Source organism: Macadamia integrifolia, chromosome 2, assembly GCF_013358625.1.
Source record: "Macadamia integrifolia cultivar HAES 741 chromosome 2, SCU_Mint_v3, whole genome shotgun sequence".
Classification (NCBI taxonomy): domain Eukaryota; kingdom Viridiplantae; phylum Streptophyta; class Magnoliopsida; order Proteales; family Proteaceae; genus Macadamia; species Macadamia integrifolia.
The window spans coordinates 12,711,466-12,725,509 of NC_056558.1; the positions used below are offsets into that span (position 1 = coordinate 12,711,466).

The 14,044-nt window shown below is 33.9% G+C and overlaps 1 protein-coding gene across 2 annotated transcripts in view; it reads left to right on the forward strand.

Annotated features, from left to right (window-relative positions):
• The window catches only part of LOC122090422 (uncharacterized protein ycf45), a 7,988-nt gene extending 3,116 nt beyond the window's left edge, over positions 1-4,872 (forward strand). The window contains exons 5-9 of one of the 2 annotated variants that reach the window (XM_042660060.1): positions 723-795; positions 909-1,193; positions 2,436-2,579; positions 3,453-3,503; positions 3,584-4,872. In XM_042660060.1, coding sequence (XP_042515994.1) covers positions 723-795; positions 909-1,193; positions 2,436-2,579; positions 3,453-3,503; positions 3,584-3,652 — 622 coding nt within the window. In that variant the 3' untranslated portion in view covers positions 3,653-4,872. The remainder of the gene's footprint in view (positions 1-722; positions 796-908; positions 1,194-2,435; positions 2,580-3,452; positions 3,504-3,583) is intronic. The other variant, XM_042660059.1, reaches the window with a different exon arrangement.
• Positions 4,873-14,044: the final 9,172 nt, after the last annotated feature.

Genomic DNA, 14,044 nt, shown 5'->3' on the forward strand with positions numbered 1-14,044 from the left:
CCCTCCCAAAAAAAAAAAAACTTATGTAAGTCATATTCAAATTTGTTGCTTTTCTTATACAATTTGCTTTTCCTTTGTAATTCTCATTTCTCTTGCTCTTTCATCTTCTGGTTGCACAATTTGGGGAGATAGACATTGTATTGTCCCTTTCATTCATTAACTTAAGATTTTTGTGGAAATGTTTCCTGACCACTGCCTATCATAAAATGAGACAAAATTTAGCACTACTTGTCCATTAATGGTGAATACAAACCTACTTTTTCCAAATATTGACTAAGATGTAGCTGGAACATCTTGAAGTAACATCTTCTTACTTTTGTAAACTAGAAGCCTATCTCTGGACATCTGTAATGCCTACATCCAGACATTGTGAAAAACTGGAGCCCTCATGGATTTTTAGTTTGTATACCAGTTTTTAGTAAATGCATTGAACAGATCTAGATTTTTATGTATGCCCAATTACTACAATGCACAAATCCAGTTTTGATCTTCTAATGGTTTTGCATTGGAATAACCTCAGTTCTATTGTATATGTTCTCAATATCATTCATATATGTCCAAGACTTGCAACATACCCTATTTTCTTAACTTTCTATCTATAACTTTGTGGTAATATTTTATCATTTCATTCTTTACCTCTAATCGATGCATTAGCTCTAAATGCCTGCTGATCAATGTGATTATTATTCCTCCTTTGACATTTTTCCTTTTAATTTTACCAGGCCTGGAGTAGGCAAGACCACTGTCATGCGAGAGATTGCCCGTGTCTTGGCAGATGAGCTTCACAAACGAGTGGTGTGTCAACTTTTGCTCTCTCTCTCTCTCTCTTATTATATATATATATATATATAATAGTGTTTTGAGTATTTAATATATTCTTCATCAAAGCATACTGATGTTTGGGATAGGTAATTGTTGATACTAGCAATGAAATAGGAGGTGATGGAGATATTCCACATGCTGCAATAGGGGGTGCTCGGAGAATGCAGGTTCCAGAACCATCCATGCAACACAGGGTCATGATTGAGGTAGTAGAGAATCATATGCCTGAGGTCATCATTGTTGATGAGATTGGCACAGAAGCCGAGGCACTTGCTTGTCGTTCAATTGCAGAAAGAGGAGTTATGCTCATTGGTACAGCCCACGGAGAGCGTCTTGCAAATATTATAAAGAATCATATCCTTTGTGACCTGGTTTGTTTTCCTTTTCTTTATTTACATGACACTCCCAAGTTGTGGTTGCATCTTTTTCCCCAGTCTGCAAAGGTATCCTGTACTATCGTATCATTGTCAATCTTTTAGATTTTTTTTCCCCTTGGATAAATATGTGCTACAATTGTTGTCAGCTTCAAATGGGTCTTTCATGAGTCTGATCTGAAGCATTATTCAGACCTCTAGATTTTGATTTCTCTCTTCATTCTTTTCTGAAGATATATTTTGTTACCCTACGAAAAACACTATGTTTCTGTAAACCAGTATCAATGAATAATTGCATATCATACTTTTGATGTACAGATATTTTTCAATCTTATACCCTTTTATGTTTACTATTGTATTGTTCTTATCTGGCAGAAGCATGTTTGGATACCTCAGTTTCATAGATTTTCCGCAACATGCTAAGTGATTATAAGCTTAGGCTTTAATTCTTACGTGATTCAATGAAGGGGGCTTATTAAGAATTTCTGTAGTTCTTTCCTGATATGTGTGCATCAACTACTTATTTATTTATTTATTTATTTATTTATTTTGATGAATGATACGTAATGTTCAGGTTGCAAATTTGGTTGTTCAAATCATGAAAATAAACTGTACATCATCTTTGTTATTATGTTCCTTAATGTGTGTAGTTTGTATCTGCATGATATATCTTTATTAAAAAAAATTCTTTGTTCCATCATGAATTGGACAAGGCCAACCAATTTAGCAATGGCTTTAAGTATCAAATATAGAAAATATAAAAAGGTGAAAGTAGTGAATCAGGACAGAGGATTTCATAGGCAAGGACTTTGGTTAAGTTTCCATTTGTTTCCGGGTAAAAATCAAGCAAAAGGAAAGTCCTCAAGTATAACCAGAATAAAATCTTGAAAATTTTCATTTTACATGGCTTTTACCTCGAAACAAACGGAGCCTTGAGTAAATTTCACATGAAGTCAAGTTGATCAGTTTAGAGGGCTTAAGTATGAAATCTTGAAGCGTGATGTATACAAGCAACAATCAGATGGGATGATTTTGACTTTGTTAATAAAAAAGAAGATCAATTATGATGGCTTTGAATTAGGAAATGTCTTATATATTCAGGTGATGTTTATTTAACTAAAATAGTTGAACTTGAAAATCAACTGACCAGTCACAAACTCTGAGTTGAGATTTAGTTCTTAAATTTGTGGTTTCGTTATCCTAGATGTATCTTGTAATGATTTGTTGTCAAATATCCAGATTGGAGGAGTGGAAACTGTGACTCTTGGAGATGAGGAAGCCCGAGCTAGACGTTGTCAGAAAAGTATTCTTGAAAGGAAAGCTCCTCCAACATTTCCTTTTCTTATTGAGATGAGGGAAAGACACTATTGGGTTACTCATCGGGTATGTAAAGCAATAATCCTCATTAATCAGAGAATTTCTGGGTAAACCTTCTTCACGTTGCATCTCAGGCACAAATACACTTAAAGCATCAGTTATCTTTCCATAGAGAAATCTAACAAAACATATTTCTGGGGTTTCTCTAGTGGGAGTTCTGGGGTTTTTTGGTCTCCAATGGAGATCTTTCTGTGCTGAAGTTGTCCTGCTTAGATGTACTTGGAAAATCATTCTACAGACTGTTTCTACACTATTTCTCATGCTTCTCCAACTGTCCGAGGTATAGGCTCAATATTGGGATCATCCTCAGAGATCTTCAATGCCCGACAAAGATGATGTATTATGACACATTTAGCAGAGAGAACTTTTCTCCCTGCATCCTATTTCTATGCCTATTCCTATTTTTCTCTTTTATCAGTATTTTTTCATTTTATTTCACCAAAATTAATTTCAACTCATAGTGTTAAGTTGCACTATTGCAACATGGTGGTCACAGGTTCAAACTTGGAACAGCCTCTTCTGCGAAGCAGGGGGTAAGGCTGTGTACACTTGCCCCTCCCAGACCCTGCAATAGTGGGAGCCTTGTGCTCTGGGTTGCTCTTTTTTAGTGTCAACTCATGCCCTTCGATTTTTTTCCCCCCCTGTGCACGATGTCTCCTCCATGATGCCACAATTTGAATCGAAAAAAATAGCAATAGGATGGGTATCGAATGGCTCTATCTTCCTCTCTTTTGAAAGGCCCTTCTCTCACTTGTTGTAATCAATTATTACTTCTTTGAATGAAAAAAAGGCCATCCGGTAAAAGACTTAAGATCATGTGGGACAATCTAAGTCCTTTTCATGTTGATCACTGAACTCTCCTTCTTTCATTTTCTGCAGACAGAGAGAAGTGTGGATATGTTGCTCCATGGTAAAAGGCCACTGGTTGAGGTAATTGTTGTGTCACGTGAATTGTCTTTTATATAATATGGATTACCAATTCATGATTCCAAATATAATATCTTCTCCAGATTTTGGCCAAAGAACAAGCTGTCATTTTTACATGTCTGAATCAGACAAGCAAGAGAAGTCTCGATTAGTAGGCTATCACCATGAACAAGTTTTGGTCCTCTGGGTAACATTATACATGTTATGGATTCATTATGTGTGGAAAAAAAATCTTTTTCAATGGGAAATTGTTTCTTGCACTTAAAATTTGACTTCCTTTCTTTGTGAGATAACCAAATCTGACTAGATTTAAAAACACCTAATAGTTTTATTTCTAGTTATAATATTTTAGATGAAAAAAGTTGAGGGCAAACTGCATCATTTATTAAAAATAAAGAAATTTGTGGTTATGCTGAAAGGTCTACATTTCAATGAGAGTGCTATCAGCAGAGAGTTGGTTTTATCCATCAGACTGGTTTTAGTGGTAAGACTGCCAATGCAAGGTGGGGTACGGGTTTCAAAATTGATTTTGTTTATATGTTAGTAGCGAGTCACTGTGAGGATGCCCTTAATAAGAGTATGTTTCAAAATGTCATCGACTTTTGGAACCCTTTAGCCAAAACTTTTTCCTTGCTGAATATCTTTTGAACCAAGTTTTCCTTCACCCATGGTGAAAGGAGAATCTCTTCAGACACTGGATTTGACCCTTTGATTGAACCTAAGAAGGCTATTTCTGACCTACGTAAGTAGGGGATGGGAGTTACAAATGAGACTCACTGTTCCAGGAGTCTAGTCACAACGTTAAATCACCGTGGATGAAGAGATTTTAGGTGATGAAAAACTTTTGGCTCTTCTTCTTCTTCCTTTTATTTTATTTTTATTGTTTTGAATTTCAATACATTTAACCTAAAAAGGGAAAGATTTCCTCTGGCAGTACAGGTACAAGTTAATTCATTTACATCCTAAATTTCCGTATTCTCCATTATCTATTATACTATTCTATAACATCATTGGGTGGACTATATGTTTTATATATTCTGCAGGTCAGGAGGAGGGATGATCAATTCAGGGTTGTCATAGAAAGATGGAAGACATATGATGAGGATGGAATTTAATATGTTTCGCGATTTTTTTGACTGGAAGCTTGCAGAATTCCATACATTCCATAAGTGGAATTCAATGAGGTTATTACTGAACCATACCCTGTATAGGTAATGTGAAATTACTTATCTCAACAATGTTTAACTTTTTGTTCACATTAAATGGTATAAATTGTATTTGGACATAACACTGTACAAATAATGTTTATTCTTACTTTTATTGTTCTAATAAAAGTAAGAACCTAATGGTCAAAGGAAACAACCTTTCTACATTGGTGGATCTCTCTCCCCGGTTGGGTTATAGTGATTTCCAATGGGTCTTTAAGGGGTGAACTGGGGGGATATGGTTGTATTGGATGAGACCCAAATGGATTTGTTGTATAAAGATCATGTCAGCTACCTCCAAATAGAGCTAATGGAGATTAAAAGGGGCCTTCACAGGGTTGGAAATCTATCTGGCTGGTTCAAGAGGTCAAAAGGATCATAAGAGCTTTCATTATGTGTGTTTTGGTCCAAAACCAACCTTGTGAGACTAATTTCTGTGCAGAACTCTGTGTGAATGTTAACATCTGCAAATGATCACTTTCTGCATAGAAAACCTTCCTTCCGCCATCCACGTACACCTGTTTCAAAGGGCGCAAGGGTACAGAAATACGTTAGAATGTGAAACTGTTTTGATATATTATCTTAGGATGCACCTTCTTGTCATCAGGTGGTGAAGGAAGAAGTTGTAAACCTTTTTTTGACTGCACCTTGTTTTATTCTCAAAATTTATTATTTTTTTTTTTGATAAAAAAAAAATAATAAATTTTGAGAATAAAACAAGGTGCAGTCAAAAAAAGGTGAAAATGATTAATCATATGCTATTTTTAAGAATTGTCATTATCTATGTGAAATGACGAGATTTACTCTCCTTCGTGAGCTTCTATTACCCTTTATCTCATATAATCAATCCCTCCCCCTTCTTCCAAAACCTAATGAGAACCCATAATACACCTAACTAGATATCTGCTGGGAATAATGCATACCTATTAGCTTAGGTTCTATTTTGATTATACTTCCATGTGATTTGCTAATCACACCTATAGTTAGGATTTACGAGTGAATTCGAGATTTTTATTTTTTTCTAATGTTAAAGGAATTCTAGATTTACTCTAAAAGAAGTAACAACCTAAGAAGTTTTTTTATTGGTAGAGAACAACCTAAGAAGTTGATACTTAATGTTTTGGTTTTTAAATGACAGAAGTTGATAGCTAGGTTTAATCGCCAGACACTTATGTCGATTTAAAATAAATAAATAAATAAAAATTGTAGTATGCATTCTATAGTCGTTGAGAAAAGATCTCAATGGACATGGCTCCATTCAATTGGAAACTTTACACGCTACATTGTCATTACTGGGTTTGGAGATAGGAGTCAAAAAAAACAAAAGCTATCTGGTGGACTATCAAGAAGATTAATTTCGTCTTTGGCTCCGATTGGTTATAAGAGCAATTAAAGAAGAGAAACGGAAAGTGAAATTTTTAAACTTAAAATGGAAATTTATTGTAATCATTGGCCCATTGTGATTATATATCACAAATGCCAAATCATGCCGTATTTGGTTATAAAATTTTATTTTATTTTGATTTTTGAATCTTTTGCTATAAAATATAACATAAAAAAATTAATTACACGTAAATGTATTTTTTGATAGAATATAAAATGTATCATTATGTTTAATAAAAAAAAAAATTGTATCATTATCAAATATGGTAAGAAATTTAAGTAGTTTATGCAATCATATAGGTATGATTACAATATATATATATATATATATATATTTTCAAGTTTGAAAATTTCACTTCCGTTCCCTTTAAATTTCTCTTGAAACTAAACATAGCAATTTAGGAAAATTATTGGATTCTCCCTAAAAGTAAATATAAAATCATCATAGAGATTCCATTACTATGATTAAATGTTTACCAAGAAAAATGTTATTAAATGATTCTTAACAACCCTTAGAAATTTCACTACCTTGAATGGTTACTAATAGACAAATATTTGTGTCCTTTAATAAACATACAGTTGTCAAAGGAATTCTAGATTTACTATAAAGAAGTAACAGCCTAAGAAGTTTTTTTTTTTTGGTAAAGAACGACCTAAGAAGTTGATAAGGGTGTCAATATATATCCGAAACCATTTATCAGAACTGAAACTGATCGGTTATAACCGAATCAAACCGCACCATAGTAAATTGATCCGGTTTTGGTTTTATAGGCCATAATTCCAGTTTCGAAACCAAACCGAACTGAAAAACCATTGGTTAACCGGAACCTAGTATTAAAGATTTAAAGTATTTTGAAATTCGATGGGTCTCTACGAAAAAGGGGAGTAAAAAAAGAAGCAAAGTACTAACCGAGAAGGGAGCTTCACTTTCACATGATCACACTTCTTGATTTTCTAATTTCTAGGATCATAGTTAATTAGTTATAATATGTGTAGTCTTTTGCATAGAAAGTATATTGTCCTTAGTAAAATAAATGTATATTGTCTTGACTCTTTAGGAAATTTAATATATATAGGATTCACACTAGTTGTAAGATGCAAACCATTTTCTAAAACGATAATATTAACCCCATATAAATTGGTTGTGAATCGAATAACAAAAACCGATTAAAAACCGCTAAAACAGAAACCGGATGAAAACGATTTTAATTTCACCTTATTTCTATCTGGTGCGGTTTTTGTTTCACTTTATCAAAATGTAAACTGAATCAAAACCGAACCAAATAATCAAAACCGCACCGTTTGACACCCCTAGAAGTTGATACTTAATGTTTTGGTTTTTAAATGACAGAAGTTGATAGCTAGGTTTAATTGCCAGACACTTATGTCGATTTTAAAAAAATAAAAAATTGTAGTATGCATTCTATAGTCTGAGAAAAGATCTCATTGGACATGGCTCCATTCAATTGCAACTTTACACGCCACATTGTCATTACTGGGTTTGGAGATAGGAGTTAAAAAAAAAAAAAAAAAAAAAAAAAAAAAAAAAAAAAACTTAATAGGTGGACTATCAGGAAGATTACTTTCGTCTTTTGCTCGATTGGTTATAAGAGTAATTAAAAAGAGAAAAGGAAAGTGAAACTTTAAATAGAAATTTATTGTAATCATTAGCCCGTTGTGAGTCTTGTGACTATATATCGCAAACGCCAAATCATTCCATATTGGGTTATAAAATTTCATTTTATTTCGATTTTTGAATATTTTGCTTTAGGTAATTTATGCAATCATATAGGTATGATTACAATATATTTTTTTTTTTTCAAGTTTGAAATTTTCACTTCCCTTCCCTTTAAATTTCTCTTGCAACTAAACGTAGCAATTTAGGAAAATTATTGGATTCTCCCTAAAAGTAAATATAAAATGATCATAGAGATTCCATTACTGTAATTAAATGTTTACCAAGAAAAATGTTATTAAATTTTTCTTAACAACCCTTAGAAATTTCACTACCTTGAATGGTTACTAATAGACATATATTTGTGTCCTTTAATAAACATACAATTGTTATGGACATGTTGGCATAATATTTTTGTTTATAACAAACTCATTGTCAGTTGTGTTTTCCATTCACAATTTTTTGGCTTTCCTCTCCTAACATAAATATATGTTGTAGAAAACACGATAAAATAACTATGATGATAGATATTCAAGTGAGAATATTAAGATGCTGGAGGAAACTAATCTTGCGATCAACAGAATACTCGATAGAATGAGTGGTACAATTTCCTCCCCTTCGCTAGCATTGCATGCTGCTAGGCATGCATTCTCAACATTCTTCTTCTCCAGTAGGCATGTCAACTGGCTTATCTTACCTATGGTTAAACTTTCAGCAAGACCTCAGTCAATCAATGCTCGAACAACCTTCGCACAATCTTGGCATGGTGGACTATGATGGTAAGTAACAACTTTCAAATGATGCTCAAAACACATTATGGTTCTTAATTCTAAATATCAACATCACATGAAGTTCTTTTAATTATTAGAACCATTATTGGCATTTATAACCATTCATCTTTCCATTACTCTTACGGTTTTTAACTCCTTTGAATTAATAAAATGAATGTGTAATATTAGTTCTCATCATATTGACTCCTATTTATTTAGTATTTTTTATTTGGTTTAATTGCGACAGCACTTTTTCTCCCCCTTCCCGATCCTCACTTAAAAGAGATTCAGATTTCAGTCATGAGGTGAACATTGCAGTGAGGTGCAACCAGACTGAATTACGTTAACCAAATCTAGCACTACCTGAACTCAAGTTAAGATATCCTTAGCACAATCTAGCACGTTCAGGTTAAGCCCGACTTTAGACAAAATTTCTTTCATTTCATATTTCTTAGAAGTAAATGGAAGAATTTTAATAGGACCGACTGTTCCTAATGCCATGGTGAATGGGAATTCATTCACCGCTGTGTTTTAGATGGGCATGGGGTATCAAGAGGGTAATTTGGGGTAAGTGCTAAAACCATATAGGGGTTTGTGAACCCTAGAATGATGGATGAACCACCCTTCACAGATGAAGTTTTTTTTCCATTTTAATATGTAGCTATTGTATTTATTTATTTATTATTATTATTTTTTAATGTATTTACACACATATATGTATCAAATCAAAGGTTTATATTGTTTATGTAATATGATATTAGTAGTTTATAGACCTGTGACAAGAAACTAATATTTTGATTTTATGCTAGGAAGATCAATCACAAATTTCTCATAAATGAAAAGATACAAGAAAATGTAAGAAGAATATCCATATAGTCTGTATTGATTTAGAAACCTTAAGATAGAGTCCTAGAGAATTAATTTGGTCTCTTCTGATTAATATCCAGAATTTCACCTCCCAAATTAAAGGGCATGCTTGGGCTGTGTCTGGAGATTTTAACAGTTTATGGCCAAAATAAAGTTGGGTGGGTGGGGTGGATTTAATGAGGTGGAGGTGGGAGAGTTCAATTGCTGTTTGGATGATGTTGCATCACGAATTTGAAGTGGCTAGGGTTTAAGTACTCCTGGACTAATAATTGGAGCGGGGAGGCCAAGGTGGCATGTAAGCTTGAGTTTGCTTGACAGTGGCCATCTTCTTTCTCTTCTTCTGAAGTGATCTTCAAGGCTCAGGTATTTCCAACCACGGGGAGTAAAAAAGAGGAATTGATATTTGTTTGGGAATGTGATGAGGAGATTATTGAGTCTTTCAAGGCATAAAAAGCCAACAAGACCCAAGGTTGGATGGTTTTAGTATGGATTTCTTCTTTGTGGCCTAAGAGATTATAAAGGATGCGTTGTAATTTCTATTCGTAGTTTCTTTGTTGATCAAAGTGAAATCTGGAAGGTTAATCAAACCTTCCTTCATCTTGTCCCCAAGGTGGAAGGTGCTTGCTTGATTGCGGAGTTTTGGCTGATATTTTGCACTTTGCAACATATTATACAACTTTGTGGCCAAGATCTATGCAAATAGGCTAAAAAGAGTAGTGGCTGATTTAATGAGCCCCAACATGTTTAGGAATCAAAATTAACATTTTAAGATAAGTAGAACAAATACATAATATATAATGTATAACTTTAGTCACAATAGGATTGAAAGTGGGGTGGTGAAAATTGATAATAAAGAGATAGTACAAAAGTGAAAAATTTAGGTACATAGATTCAATCATAAATAAAAAAGAAATAAAAGAAAATGTTTTAAAAAGAATTAGAATAGGGTCGATGAAGTGGAGGGGTGCGTGTCAAGTGTTGTGTGATTGATATATTCTTTTAAAACTCAAACGAAATTTTAAAGAATAATTATAACACCAGCAATGATGTATGGAGCAAAGGAGTAGCTCCGATACAAGATAAGTTGTGAACACCCATTTGAGGTGGCATGGACATATGCATAGAGGCCTTCATTACGAAGAGGGTAATTTGATTCAGAATTGAAGGAGCTAAACGAGCCTAAGAAATTCTTAAGATGACTATAGGAGAAGTGGTGAGGAAAGACATAAAACCAAGTATGACTTTTAACTAACTCCATGATCTAGAGAGAGAGAGAGAGAGAGAGAGAGAGAGAGAGGGCATATTGTGTAGACTAATATTTTTCACATTTTAATCCTCCAATGACTAAGCCTTTTAACTAACTCAATCATATAAACAAAATTCCATCATAAGATTAAGAAAGGGGAGAAAAACTTATAATCCCAATATATATGAAATCTTTTAGATCCATAAGATAGTATCCAATTCTTTTATCAGGGAAGAAATATTATTACATTTTATGACATATTATTATTTTCTCCCTTATCTACATGATATTATTTTCAATGTCAAATTCTCAAAATAAAATATAAAAGATAAAAGAGTGCTAATTTTATGAATTTCAAATATTCATATTTTCTTCAAACTTGGATTACATGTTTGAGAAATCACAAGTGCCTCGGTAAGGTCCTCTCTCTTTAGTGGTTTAAGTGCTTGTTTGCACACTTTATCCGGAAAGGAAAAAAAAAATGTTTGTTTGCATGGCTACTCACATGCCTTGAAATTTTCTATTGTTGCATTAGTTTCATTCTAGCCTTGAAATGTTTATCCATTGCAAGTAATTAGGATAAACATTTTTCTTTTAAAGAAGCTTTAAATACTCTTTTTTTGATAAGCCAACATCACTAAATCCACATTGACCCTGCTTTACCCTGGCAACTCACCACTAGAAAATCAAGAGATAAAATATCCATCCAGACATGTAGTCCACACAGCTCAAAGCGACCCTTTCTCAGCAGCTGGACAGAAAGGAACAGTAATGTTAATGGGAAAAAAGGATTAAAAGGAGTCATGGGGGAGCATTGCAAGATTCAAACACTGGCGTTTCTTCTTTTAAAAGTCCATATTCAGTTTTGGGATGGTCAAACATGCATGGATTTACATAGGAAATTTTCCACTCAAGTAGGAGTCATTGTATAAGTATTTCTATAACTTCTTTGGGGTATTATTGGAATGGCCATTTTAGTTCAGTATGTTTGCCATTGAATGGAAAAGAAGCTTTAAATACTCGAATAACCTAATTTGAGTCATATTCTAACAAAAACAGACAAAAATAAAGAGAATAATGATGTCACTATGAGTTGTTTTTGTCAAGATTTGAACTGCTACTCTTGAGTTTGAGTGAGAGAATAATGATGCCTTCTCTATAAACATGTTTTTGTCAGGTTTTAAACTACTTCTTGAGTTTGAGTCAACAAGCGGGGGAAATCTTGTTGTCTAAGGTGAAACGAATTGCTACGTGCCTCCAAAATACCCTCAAACTCATTCCTCAAAGTCAATTTCTTATATATATATATATATATTTAGTGAAAAAGGTCAATAAATTTTAGCTGAGTCATTGATGTACTAGCTTGCTTATTTTGATAAATAAGATTTGGATATGAAACCTACTGAGTTGTAAACTTCATTAAAAGACAGTAAAAGAGAGGTTGGAAGTCCTGCAATATTCTACATCAGACTTAAACTTGAATGGCAACTTACTATCGACCATCTTCTTTTGGTGGATACACCCGAAACACAATGTTTAACTATATCAACATCATTTCCATTTAAATTTAGTACTGATCTGATGAAAAAGTTAAGATAATTAGATCGGAGAAATATCCAACAAAAAAAATATGACAATTGAACCGAAAAATATTCCAATGCATGGTGATCATCCAATGTATATTATATCTACCCTTGTTGTTTCTTGCGTTTACATCGAAACCAATTGTGGGACCTACTCCCAATACTATGCATCTTGTTTTTGTCAAAAAAGAGTTTTCCTTCCAACATCCTTCACTACTAAATATACAACACAATAAAGGATTGGACATCATTGAATCATAAAAAACAAGAGAACTACGATCAACAAATCTCACCTACATAAGCACAAGAAGAGAATTAAACGTATAACGATAAGAGAATTAAACCGAGCCCTTCATATGCATCATTAGAGGTTGAAGGGAATTCTTCTAGAACCACAAAGGAGGCTGAAAACATTAGGCCACAGTGTCAATTTGAAATGAAGGGTCTTGAAATAGAGATGGTCTGTTTGGCCTAAAGGTGACACAATAATACAAGGGTAGTCAACATTTGAGATCAGATTCTGGCAGAAATCTCAGAGCATTTTCATTAATTTCATGATCAAGTGAATGACTTTACAAAGCATAACAAATTTGATTTTTAACAGAAAAACAGGGGTAAATCTGTCAGATCTAACACGATTCAAGGCGATCCGAATTGGTATTGGCCAAGATCGTTCCCAATTATTAAAACCGTGGTCCAGATATTGCATGTGCCCACCCTTGTTCCTGTGCTCCTTGCAACCTTTGTATTCTTGTTATACTCCTTGGAGCTCTGATTCTTATGAATTCCCTAATCTCTTGCAATCGAATTCTCAAATTGGTAGTATATGTTGGCAATCAAACTTTATATATATTGTTCACATCATCATCTAACCTCATGACGACTTTCAATTCGACCGGGAATCTCTTTGCATTATAAAAAGATGGTTTGCATTGTATGAGATTTTGGGGGTGATTGAGAAAAATTCCATCCATTTTTGGGCATATCATCGAGACACATCAAAATTGAGATGTACCCTACCAAGGGCACTTCCATCTACATAAAAGCATTAACACCACAAGAAAATATATGGTCATTACTCATTCACTTTTGAAGCAATGTTTTTGAATCTAGACAGTACAAGAGATCATTCAGGCAAATAAGTTGGTAATTTGATCGATCCCGTCGTCCTGGCCGCAATTCAATAAGAATCAGACCAGAGTATTCTAATATCAGATATCCTTATATCCTACAATTATTTCAAGGAACCTTTTTCCATCTTTGACTTGAGTCACGATCTTGATGAGTAGGTTTCTAGGCCACTGTAGGGATTAAGGTTGGATTGCAGGGCCAAATTGAGATTCCCCTTAAGTCTGATTCAGACTCAACCCCTCACAGAGGTTAGGCCTTCCTTGTCTGGTTAAGGGGGGCAACCTGGCAACCCTGAGATTTAGATTCATCACTTGGCATTCTACAGAATACTGAGATTAATATTTATCACTTGGCCTGCTACAGAAGTGGCACCCCCATGGCAATGTCTGGCACTATTTCCCTGTTTCCATACCCACAATAACAATAAATTTGCTCTCCCAGCATATCACTTGCTAAGTCAGTTGGTTATATCATCTTCTTTGTGTTTCAAATAGTTTCCTTTCTTAGGTTGTTTCTTGGTAATAGTTATCAGTAACTTTCTGGGTTCACAAACAGAGCATACCATATTTGTTGACTTGTTCCAGATTCTAACATCCCAACAATTCACAAACATAATTAAGCATTTTGTCTAAGGTTTCAGATTACAACCGTTTACTTCGCTTCACTTTGATAACAGAACAAATG